This window comes from Schistocerca americana, chromosome 2 (assembly GCF_021461395.2).
Source record: "Schistocerca americana isolate TAMUIC-IGC-003095 chromosome 2, iqSchAmer2.1, whole genome shotgun sequence".
Taxonomy (NCBI): Eukaryota; Metazoa; Arthropoda; class Insecta; order Orthoptera; family Acrididae; genus Schistocerca; species Schistocerca americana.
Genome location: NC_060120.1, coordinates 555026430 through 555039577, shown reverse-complemented (window position 1 = coordinate 555039577; position 13148 = coordinate 555026430). Strand labels below are relative to the sequence as shown.

The 13148-nt window shown below is 39.0% G+C and overlaps 1 protein-coding gene across 2 annotated transcripts in view; it reads left to right on the top strand.

Annotated features, from left to right (window-relative positions):
- The window catches only part of LOC124594412 (protein FAM43A), a 623045-nt gene extending 616133 nt beyond the window's left edge, over positions 1 to 6912 (top strand). For both annotated transcript variants that reach the window (XM_047132783.1, XM_047132782.1), the window contains exon 7: positions 3426 to 6912. In XM_047132783.1, the coding sequence (XP_046988739.1) occupies positions 3426 to 3905 (480 nt within the window). In that variant the 3' untranslated portion in view covers positions 3906 to 6912. The remainder of the gene's footprint in view (positions 1 to 3425) is intronic.
- Positions 6913 to 13148: the final 6236 nt, after the last annotated feature.

The window sequence follows — 13148 nt, the reverse complement described above, 5'->3', positions numbered from 1 at the left end:
TTAGGGTGTTTCCCGATAACGAATAAAGATATTTGTAAACGGGAAGATGGCACTTCTAGATAAATACCTAGAGAATGTATCATTAAAATTACATTAATCTACTGCTGTTAATTATTTAGATATCCGCTGTTGAAGGCGGAAAATGGTGAAAACGCTTTTTTTCTGGTTTTCTCGGAACCGTCCAAGACCTAAACAGTGCCTCCCTTAACGCACACCGTAGACCACATCTAATGCAAAAAAGAGCAGCCGAAATGCTCCATTTTTCCAAGCTGAAGGAAATCTGTAATATTAAAATTTTGACCCTGTACCGTTACAGCAAGACGGTCCTTCTGTTGTATATACAAATGGTCGTAGTAGAAAGGCTATTCAAAACACTTGACCCTACCTTTTCATCACCATTAGAACCCGAAGTATGAGTCCCGGAAAGATTCCATTTTTATTTCAGGCGTTGTAGAACATACAGATAGCGCATGCCATCGCATGGATACCGATATCGGAGCTAATTGCGAAAGCACTTTAGCTTGGTGCCATTAAGGAAGACACAGTTTTACGTATTCTCCGGGTGGTTATAATTAAAGTGCAGCTACTCTTAGAGGTACAGTGCGAATTGCAATTTTCGTATAGCAGCGAAACTTAGTGGGTATTCTAATAATGTGAAACCGATTTACACTGAAAAAAAAAGTTTGTTCCAGTTTTGACAACAGGTGCAATTCTGGCTCTGAAAGTCCATGAAAGACGTATAGAAATCTTTCCTTATGTAATGGATTAGGAACGCGACAACCGCCGCTTACACAATTTGTTCAGTGTCAGCATCGGAGACGTCGATGATATGCTGTACAGCGCCAGATTTGCATCTGGTTGTCAACGCTGGAACTAATTTTTTTTTTCCATCGTTAATCGGTTCCGCATTAACACATTAGCGTATCTACCAACGTTCGCTGCCATATGAAAAATACAGTCCACAGCGGACCCCCGTGAGTAGGTGCACTGTAATGATAACCAGCAGGTATGGGCACTCATCCTGAGGCAAGTACGATAATTGCATTCACTTCTGTCTCTCCGTTACCAGTATGGCAGTACGGGTTGTACAGTGTGTAAACTTTTAGATGGCAGACTTCTCCCTAGTCCTGAATCTGTAGAAGTCGGTAAACGTCGGGAGGCTTCGGTAGGCACGCAGTTTCGACTGCTGCCAACATTACGTAGCTGACTGTGTTGTACAAGGTAGCCATTGTCGTCTGCTTCGTTAATGTTCTGCGTGTTTTTATTGTGCAGTTGTGCTAAACATTATCAAAATGAGTGAAGAGGCAGTTTTTGGCCTATCTCGGAAGTTTTTTAGGAATATGCCCCTGCTTTTATATACTTTTTTCAACACGTTTGCGAAACGTGTTGCGAATAGTGTTAGTAGTGAAGAAATAATAGAACAAAACGTCGTGCCTGACGCGACACTTTTTCACGCATCTCGATGTTTACCACGTCATATCTCCTGAATCATATGTCGTAAAGAGACATAAATCTGCCAGCGCATTTACTGATATATGTGGATACTGTATGGGATTAGAGTTAATAGTAACGAAACAATACATTAAAATCTAATGCCTACTGCGGCAGATTTACGGTATGTACTGAGAAAATGTAGTAAGCGACAACCTTTTTTCCTTTCATTATTTTGTGGGGGGTGTCGACGAGAAAAATTTTCGTGAAGGTTTCAAATTGTATGTAACGTTTGTAGCTGCTCGCTAAGTGCTCTCATTCGCAAATAGTGGATGCATAAATCTGGGTATTTTCCCGCGGTGGCATCTCATTGTTTATGACGTCATATCTCCTCAAGAATGTGTCTTATTTCTTTTTTTTCGGCTTAGAACCTTCGTGGGCGTACGGAGAACAAAGTACAAAAATTTCATCGCAATCGGATGAATGGTTTGGGAACGCATAGAGGGCAGACATACATACATTCATTTTTATATATAGAGATTGACAGTTACGTTATACTATACGACCTGTTTAAGTATATTTAAAATTTATAATTAATAGTTTAACATTGCGTAAAATGAAATAAAATGAGAAAAAAAATTGCGAGCAGTGGCAATCGACCCCGGGTCCGCTGCATGAGAGATATTTTAATGTACATGACGATTTCAGTTTCGTTTACGAACAACATTTAAAGCGAGTTTCACTTCCAAGCCTTTCTTCTGCTTTCGTGTAAGCATGACGCGCAATTTGTAGTGCCAGCACTGCAACTGGTAGGCGTGCCTTCCCCCCCTCCCCCCCTGCCGGCTCCTCTCCTACCCCTCGTCAGCCAATGCTTGCTTCCTCCTCTCCCCGCACTCCCCTCACAACTCTGCCGTCTTACAGTTAACCCTTTCATGGATAAAATTCATTTTTTACAGATTTTTAAAATATTAAGGTGGTAAGTTTCTTTTCAGTCCCATTATTATATTTTCACCACCAAAATATTTTTTAAGTTCTCCATTTTTTCACAACAGGAAGTGGGACACACATGTCCCATGAACCAACGCAAGATACCTTTTCTGCTGACTGACTAATTTTGTAATTTTATTTTTTTTAGCCATAAACAGGATTTTGCAGAGAATAAAGCAACTACAAATTATACATGCATGTAATCTTTTTATTTGTGTAGAGCCAGTGTGAAAAAATATTCATTACATTTCAGTTTTCATGATACATGATCAATACTTACAAAACTTTACATGTCATGAAACTTGGAAAAATATGGTGTAGCACAGAGTGGTACACCACAAGCAGTGCAAACAACTTTTGTTCTCTTCTCTTTAGAGTTTGTGCTGCAGAATCTGCATCGCTTCCTAGTGTCACTGTCTTTCGGTACATGTTTGCCTACGTTCACGAGCCGGACGTCATCTGGCACCCTAGAGACTCCTCTCTTTGCTGGGAAGAAAGTGAGCATTGATCCCCTCTTTTTCATGGATGAATACCCATTAATCAATTGTCTTGCTAATTTTTACAAATAATGTCTGCTGGGACGCATGTGTCCCACTAATTTTATTTCGATTATAAGATAGTACAGTCGCTGAGAAGTACATTCCACACTGTATTTGTACTAAAAAATGATTATTAAGTTAATAATAAGATGAATTACTTACTTCAGACATCGCTGGAAAGTGAGAAATGATGAAAACTGAAGAATGACACATATAAGTGGCGTTGCAGCGGCCATATCTACACGCCAGTCAACAAAAGTAGTCACCGCTTCTCTATTGCCTTTGCAGTGCAGTCCCGATTTTTTTCTTAGGTTCAGTACAGTCGTCCCTAGATGGCAGCACCGTGCAGAGCTGGGTAACATACATCCCGACACTCGAACTGGCGCTCAAAGTTAGTGGTACATATATGACCCATCAACCACGAAAGGGTTAACACACTGTACAGCGTGTGTGTTTGTGTGTCGGCAGCTGAGGCAGCCACTATCCGCGGACTGTGACACCTGCGAGCCCGAAGGCAGCCCGCAGCAGCAGCCGGTGGTGGACTGGAGGCCGGGCGCAGAGGGCGCCGCCGACCTGGAGAGGCTGGCCGCTGCGCTGCGCCGCTCGGCCACCTTCCCGCCCCCCAGCAGCGCCGCCTCCGTCTTGGCCGTGACGGCCGTGCCACCCCCGCCGCCGCCGCCCCCGGAGGCGGTAGTCGCCAGAACGCCGCTGGGCGAGCCGGGCGTCGAACTGGACTCTCTGAGCGAGGAAGAGGACGAGGTGGCGCCGGACGCCGCCAGGGACGTGAAGCGCGACGAGGACAACGTGAGCGACGAGAGCGGCTACGCGGAGATCATGCTGGACGGCGGTGGCGCCAGCAGCACGGCCACGGCCACGGCCACAGCTTCGGCGCAGCCCGCCAGGGGCGCCTTCGGCGCGGCGTCGCCCGTGCGCTGCGTCAGGGTCTGACGCCTGCTCTGAGTTCGCTCCCAGCAGAGTTCCGCGAAATGGCGCGCCGAGAAATCTGTTTCACCAAAACGGGCGCTCGAGAGTTGACAATCGAAGACTGAACAACTCTTGTCGAAAGTTGTGCCTACAGCCGGATCACGGACTATACGTACTTTCGCGCGTGCTACACGAAAGAGGACAAAAGTAATTACAGCGGACTATACCTGTCTCACAATTTCAAACTATTAAAATTACAGAAATGGATGTTTATAGAACCAACTACACTGGATACTGCGAGGCAACTGAGCCTTTTACACTTTCCATTTACTCAAAACGAGCATTAACTCAATGAATGACTATGTTTTGGTGTCGCTGTTTGTGCAATGAGGTTGCCGTGTGTGGCCCATTTGAGATAATGATCCCTGAATTGTAATGCTTGGTAGCATTCGCTAAGGGAGATGTGGACTCTGTTAAAATAAACCACCTGAAAGATACTCTGTTGACGTATGCATACACGATCAAACTGTCGACAATTTTTACCTTTACAAAATTAGATACGGCTTCCGTGCCACTTCTTGCAACAATTCGCCCATAATTATGAACATCTAATTCAGCACTTACACATCACAGTAGCATCAGACTGTTAAAACCTACCCACATTCAATTTATTACTCAAATCATTACACGAATACCTTCTACACAGAAGAAGAAATAGGCGTGTCTTTAAGACTCGACTTTTCCTGAACTAGACATTTTTTCTGAAAGTGACAGACCTTCTTGCGTAGTTCTTGGTCTGACGAAACACGTGTAACTGCAAACAAAATGTTTTCCCGTTATTTCAACTATTACAGATGAAACGACATTCTGGGATAACACAGTATATACTGATATAAAAAAGATTCGTAACTGATCAAATTGCACACTTTGAAGTACACACAGCAGCCAAAAATTGTGATTATATATGTTTTATCTGTGGAATCCTCTACTGCATATTGTCAATTCTTCAGAACATTTCAGTGAGTTGCTAATATTTTGTTGTGTGACAGGGCATACAGACAAATATGAGACATCTGCAATGGTTCACACACTCTACTAACTGAGCATTATTTGTTTGGACAGAGTAAGTCAACATGTTAGATGGGTTGTAGCTGAATATTGCTCTCTCAGCTGGATAGTCCTGCAAATCTGGTTATTGTATGTGTGCAATTAGAAGATGTATTGCTTCAAATATATAAAATAGCATGTGCTGTGATAGGTGAGTAGTGAAAAAAAAATTGAGTCATGTATTAAACATTCCATATTTGAAAGTAGTGTAAATGATTGACCTGATGATAAGTTTGTTGTTGTGTACATCATACTTTGATATTAGTTTATGTTGTAGATTTTTAATTTCTTGTTTCTTTTATTTTGAAATAGACTCAAATAGATGCAAGAAAAATAGAGAATGAATTAAAAAAGGAAACTAGCCAATAATCTGTGGAATATAATGTGTCTAGTTGCCATTTTTGTATGAAAATGTGAAGATGTATATCATATACTTCCTAAAAAAAACTGTTGTGCATTTGTGTCACAGAAACCTGATCCATTGTAGGTTGGAGGCTTACTGATAGTTATGGATTAAACTTGAATGTAAACTGAAATGTACAAGCCATATTCCAGCTATTACACCTCTTTTGAAGGACATAATTGTTCTCAGGCCACTAACTTGATAATCACTGACCAGTATTTTTAGTTACTCTTGACTGTCACAATCTGTCTGAGCTTGCCAACTCCATCACATGCTAGTGTAAATAGTTTTAAGTCTTAATACATGACCCCCAACATTCAAAGTTGCCTCTGTCTGTAGGTACAAGTTTTATAACAAAGCTGTGAAGTATTTTTCTGCAGAGTTCAATATGTTAAACCTTGTACTTCCTGTCTCAACCCTCAGGCTATTATTGAAATAAGGTAGAAAATTTTATTCCTCATGACATGAACAGCAGTATTTAAGGTCGTATTTTTAAAGCAGTATTTATGCAAAATTAAAGGTGTTTTAAATTCTAGATTTGATGTAGTGATTAAGCTGCTGATGTTGGTGTTTTTAAGTGGGAATTCTTTTATATCCATTTCTAAAATGTCGTATTTTATTACGGTTGCATACAGCTATTTACAACCATTGTACAATTTAGTTGAGTACATAGGCAAATCTAAATGGGGGAAGCGATAAACCTGGACAATCTTACATAAAGAACTGTTAAAGTTCTGTAAGATCTGCAGGGCCCTCAATATTAATATTAAATCTCAGGCTCCTGATATGAAAGCAACGTTTGTCTGAATCTCAGTAACGAAACAAGAAGAGATCTGTGAAGATGATAGAAGCAAGATAGAATCTTCTATCATGAGGAAGACATCATTTATCAAAATAGAAGGGAAGGATGTGTCACTTTTGATCCAATGCTCTAAATTATTCCAGTATTGTAGCATTTTCTTGATGTTTCATTTTCCTAATTTGTTGTTGAACAATGATAACATGTATTTCAATAGCAGTGCATACATTGAACAATAATCTTTGCAGTTTTTTGTGAGACTCACTTCATAAGAAAACAACACTTTTAGATAAAAGAATACATAACTTTTTTGCACACTTATCACTTGATATTAAATGAACAGTTCAATTTTGTTTCACATCTGTCACTTTCTCTGCAGATTTTATACGGGTTTAACAATATTAGTGATCACTCTTTTCACCTACCTTACTTGCATACTTAAAACTGACAGTCCAAGAAGCAAACCTCACAACCAAAGACTTTTTGTTATAGTTCACATTTACATCAGAGAATATTTTTGTTGATTTATCATGTTCATCTGAATACTCATTTACATTTTCATTGTTACAGTGTGGTGAGATTGATATTTGTGTACTGTAAAATTGTATCATAATGAAATTTCTGTTACAGAAGCTGGATTGTTTGTTAAGTTTATTACAATCCTGAACTCTGATTTTAGTGCAAATACTGATTCTGTAAGATATTATTTGATGTGTATATCTAAATAAACATTAGAAAAATAAAGTGTGTCATTAAATACATTTCCTTTTTGTAATTACATTGACAGTAGTGACGAAATAAATGTTATGAATAAGTCAGTACAGAATGGTCCATCTTAAGACTACACTGCCAGTGCTTTTGCTAATTAATTACCTGTACTACTTTCAAAACAAACTAGATACTTCTGAGTATTTAAAATATGTAAATACAAGGATACCTATAGTTTCACTCGTTAGGCACTTTTATTAAGTAACTAAAGCAAAATTTTAGAGATAACTAGGCTGAATTAAAATCCAGTGACACTTATCAAACTTCTATATATTACAGAATGAACTGTCACTCTGCAGTGGAATGTGCATTGATATGGGACTTGAATGAAGGACCTTTGTCTTTCACAGGAAGTTCTCTACAAACCAAGCTGTTCTCCAGCACCCCTTCACTTTCAAACTTTAGACGTTCTCCTATATACTTTGTGGCACTATCACTCTTGGAAGAAAGGATATTGTGGAAAGAGAACAACCTAGGAGATAGTCAAGAATGAACTTTTATCCTGCAGTGGAGTGTTGACTGCATCAACAGATCACATGCTTACGTTCACTACTGCACTTTTAAGATGGTTATTGTGGAAGACTCATACTGTTCAACAAGGCAATAGATAGAGTTACTCTTTCCATAGTTAAAGATCAAATGAAGTGCTAAGTAACTGGACTTGCGTTTGGGATAGTGGCAATTCAAATACTTGTTCACCCATCCATATTTAGTTGTTCAGTTTCATTAAACTGGTTAAGTCAAAATACACAACCATTTTTCTTTCCCATTCTTCCTCTAACTCATTGTCTACATAATGTTAAACCTGAGTCTTCCTTTCTTCATATGTTAAAGTAAAGATACATGAACAGGGGTAAAGGATGAGAGGAAATGAAAGTTACTGAGTAGAGGAATGACATTGTGAGAAGGGAGATATAAAAGAAATAACTGCAAATGAATGAGATGGAAAATAGTTGCAGCAAGAGCACATAAAAGTGGGAAGAGGTTTGTGGAACTGAAAGTACTCTATTGCAAGTGTAAGAAAGTGGATGTTGATGTAAAATGAAGATTATTTTGATCAATAGTGATCACCTTCTGTTACAAAGGTGGGTTAGTTATGCCTTAATTAATATAGTTGTGCACACAAATTGCATCTCCAATATTGAAAGCATGCATTCACAAATTTTGTTTGGGATTTATATGAAATGCAGGTGGTTCATCTTTATATTGGCTGATTTATGATATAAAATAATGCAACAGAAAGACTCAAGACTACTTTTCACTACCCTAATTGACTACAAAATGGCCACTGCTGCTACATTTATCAAAATTTTTTACCCAGTTACATTTTACAGTGAACAGTTCAACACTGCAGATATATACAACAGAATGACGTTGAACACAATGAATAATTTTTCATTTATGAAACAAAACTCGGCAAAAAAAAAGTGCCATACATCAAGAAAAAAGTGAGGATAGGTACAAAAGAGATTTCCACCACTTTGTGTTGCTTTGCATACACTGTTGCAAAATGCTTCTTGAGTTAATCGCAAATTATTTTGGAACCATGTTCTTAAAATTTTGTGTAAATTATTGGAATAAAATTTTTACTACTTACCACTAACCAAAAACTGACAGTTTCGAAAACATTCAATGATAACGATCATTAATTTAGTAATGTGGATCATGTCAAGAGGATTTGTTAATCAAATTAATGACGTTTATTTCTGATTAAATCTCTCTTTGGACCACTTTGTGCAAACTCAATTGACACAATCACGAATGCAATTTAAAACCAACAATGCTGTCGTCTGCTTCATCCATTTTCTTCAATAATGAGAAGTAAGGGAACAAAAAAAAGTTCAAAATTATAATTCATTATTTCATTTGCGTTTACATATTAAGTATCTTACATTCAGAGTTCCAAATATGAACATTCACATGCATTCCTAGCCCGGGGTAACAACAGACATACTGAAACTGTTAGTGACCCTCAGCCTCACAATTCACACTATGTACAATTAAGAGTGCATTTAGAAATTAGAGCAACAACAGCAAAAACACCAAAAGATTTCTAAAAAGACATTCCCGTTTTACGCCTTGTCTATATTACGATCATTATTAATCGTTCACACGATCAGCTGACTTCGGTGGTATCTTCGTAATTTCACATAGTCAACCTGCGTGGATGTAAATAATGTAAATCTCTCATTTAGATATATAATGACTGGACTCCAGTAATAACACTGTCGCCCGTGTCAAAGATTTAAATAACACTATTGTCGTAGTGGCACTTAAATGTACATAAACTCCTAAAATCATGATGTATTGCACAGAAGATCGGTTTCGTAAGGTGATTTGACACCTTCAAATCTACAATAAACAGCAGTTCAAAGATCTAATCACAATGGTCACCACTGCTCAACTTATCGAACCTATCGATACGCACCAGGGACACGGCGTCCAATTACTACATATATAGTGTCTAAGTATGCCGAAGGAAAAAATAACTGCAACACCACAAAGGACATAAACGAAAGTTGGCAGGCGCGTTTCAACATCAGAATGATGTCTCTTTAAATTTGACGCCAGTAACATAAGAGAGGCGCTATTAGGGCCACTATGAGGATGCAAATCAAGTTTGCTTTAAACAAACACATTAACTAGGTTTTGAACACGAATCGAACTTTTCGAATAGTTTAAGTTTCCAGTTCGGGAAATCTGGAGTTCTATGCGATCTTTTGATTGACCTCCGATCTAGTGACTTTCGTTGGTACTATCGCAACGACCTGTCTTAGCGTTTTTAATCCAGTACGGATTTTAACAATAAAAATAACTGTGAAACACGCACTGAAATATCTTATAAGGTGCAGGTAATGTCTAACGACGGAAAACTAATAAACAAATCAAAGATTGCGATCGTTATTCTCTATAATTCTCGAGCTCTCGATCGTCCCGCGATCTGATGACTTGTGATGGCACTATTTCCGAGACGGCTCATTCCGCTGTAATTTATTATCGCGATAATATTTACAAGTACTTTACTACGATACAGTTCGTTTATTCGGCATGTAATTCTTGATTAGCTGAATGCTGAATGAATTTTACCGTCTTATTTTCAAGCTGATCAAACTCGGGTAAAGTTTATATCTGTTATTCAAATATGCGAACTGAGGCTGAATTGCCCATTTGCAGCCTACTTCGCAAATCATTACCTCCTCTCATAATCAAATAAAAATACTGAGTTACATTTTTGTCTTTGTCTGTTTGCTCAAATATTGATATTAATGTTTCTTATATCCATACATATATGTCCATACATATTGTATGCGAACGCGTATTGCAAGTTCGTTCAAACACAGCAGGAGTTTGTGCAGTGGTAGGATATAATGCTGTTTCCTCCACTGTTTCTCGAAGTAGTGAAATTCATGCAGAACCATAGCTTATTGTTGTGTCTAGTTCGTAGTTCGCGCGTATCCCTTGCACTCGCACCGCGCGAGTCTAATGTCACGTGATCTTTCGAACAAGCTCGATACTGTATCGAAAGCTGCGGCGTATCGGGTAACCTCAAGCTCGTTTGCTCACCTCTTGCTGTAACGGTCGTGACGTTTGTTACCTTTGAGGTTGGACTTAGTGAGTTGATGTCAGTCAAGAATGCCTTTAACGCGAGAAAAACGTCATTAACGATACCTCACTAAGTTTGAACGAAATTATAATTATATTAATACCTTCAGCTGCTAAAGGGCTTTGATATATATCAAAGGGGACAGGTGAAAATGTGTGCCCCTACGGTATCTTCTAAGTATATAGATTTTGAACGAGGTCGTGTAATAGGGCTACGAGACTCTGGATGTTCACTTTATAATATTGCAGAAAGACTCGACAGGAATGTAACCACTGTACATGATTACTGACAACAGTGGTTAATAGAATGTACGGTCTCATGAAGACAGGGCACCGGACGGTCACGTGGCAGTACTGAGACGAAAGATTGTCGCATAGTGAGCATTCCACTGACCCCAAACCGTCTCCATTGGTGACTTCAGTGGTGTCAAGCGAGAGCTCATTGGAGGTAAGGGTGGAGGTCTGTTGTGTTTTCTGATGCAAGCTGGTTCTGCCTCCTTGTCATTGATGGCCGTGTGTTGGTTAGGAGGACGCCAGTTGAGAATCTGTAATCACGCTATCTGCGAGCCACATACACTAGACATCCTGAAGTTACTGTTCGGTGTGGAGTTTCGTATGACTGCAGGAGCACTCTTGTGGTTACCCCACGCACCTTGATTGCAAATTTGTACGTCAGTCTGGTGATTCGACCAGTTTTGCTGCCATTCATAAACGGCACTCCAGAGTCTGTTTTCCAACAGGATATTGCTCGCCCACATACCGCTGCTGTAACCAACATGCTCTACGGAGCAGATGTCTCCAATCGACCACATATGGTACATCGTCATACGACAACTCCAGCGTGATCCACAACCAGCATTAACCGTTCCTGTATTGACCGACCAAGTGCAACAGACGTGGTACTCCATACCACAAACTGACATCCAACACCTGTACAATACATCTGCAAGCTTGTGTTCAACATTCTGGCGGTTACACCGGTTATTAATATACCAAAATTTCACATTTGCAACGATCTGTCTCGCACTTACATTAACCTGCAATCTTGCAATCTTAATCACTTAAATAAGTTACCTAGACAAATGTATTCTCAAAATTTCTTTACATTAATTATTTTTTGGTGTTGCAATTTATTTCTCTCAGTGTATTACTTATCTTTTGTTTCTGAGAGAAGCAGTAACATCATATCTTTTACTTCGCCAACACAAGTCTTTCTACAAAACTGAAGTCATGACCTTAAAACATTTTTCAAACACTGAAATATAAAAACTTTCAGAAGGTGTTAGCTGTTACGTAATAACACATTCACAACCGTAAAATACTGGGGTACTTATTTGTTACACATATATCACTCCGTAACATCCAGCACTCAGTTGATATTATGTAAGTCTTTATGCTCCATAATTTTATATGTTCTTTCAACATATTGTCACGCTATGGTTTAGCACACCTGCTATTTTCATAACATCCATAACCCTTCCTTGCTTGTAGGTAGTACTCGTAGAACTTTTCCAGCATCTGAAATAATGTGAGCGTGTCTTTCAAATGTGTTGCCATAGTGGAATTATTGCTCTATTAGTCCAGTCTTAGTATATTGTTCAAATCTGGTGCTGAAATTACGACCCATCTGAATTCCGCTATGTGTTGTAGATCGCAAACTTCGAAAAAGGGGTCCACTTTGTCGTTTGTGTGGAGTATCAACTTCTTCAACATAGATTATGTGTCGAAGCTGATATTTATGATTATCATACGCCACATGGGAATGGGCACAGCTAGTGCCGATATTAATTTCATGTTCTCATAATGAATGTGACGTCTCAAATAAAATGTACCTTGTAGCTGCTGTTTATGGGATTGCACGATCTGGGTTCTGGGTTTCTCCTTGCAATTGACATGTAAAAAATCTCTAACTTACTGCTTATGACGCTAGTATTCCAATGTTGTTAAATATCTACACATTTTCGAGACACCGCACACACTATGAGAGGACCCACTCACGAAACAAACTGAACTTGTTTCGCCAACGCACTCGTAACACTGAACTATACAAGACTATGCTGATCTGGCTAGCTTTGACTTTCTTCTCCGTACATACAAGAGGAGAAATACTGAAAACGGAACGTTCTTGTAGTACCAAAAGCAACATGATGACGGTCATTATGATCATTGAATAAAACGTTAAATAACTGTTTTGTGGGAATACCAAATATTAAGCTACTACATTCATGAATTACCCTGCGGATACTAATAAAATGACTCCGCAACGATATATAACACACTGTTTCTGTGACGAATGTAGCATCACTTCAAGGAAAGGAAAGCGGATAGCAGTTTATGCGCTACATTGAAATGCGGAAAGTGTGTTCTCTGTCATGCATCACAGGCACAAATTGAGGATGCATCTCAGTAAACTGGTGAAATGACTTCCACGGATTCATATTGAAAGTAATCAGTGTGTCGGAAAGTCTACTGTTAATCAACGGGAAGAATGCACCAGGAATCTGATTCGCATTTTTTACGCTGTTGCATAATAGACATAATTTCTCAACTGGTTGCCAGTTCACCAAGAAAATCTCCTATAGACAAA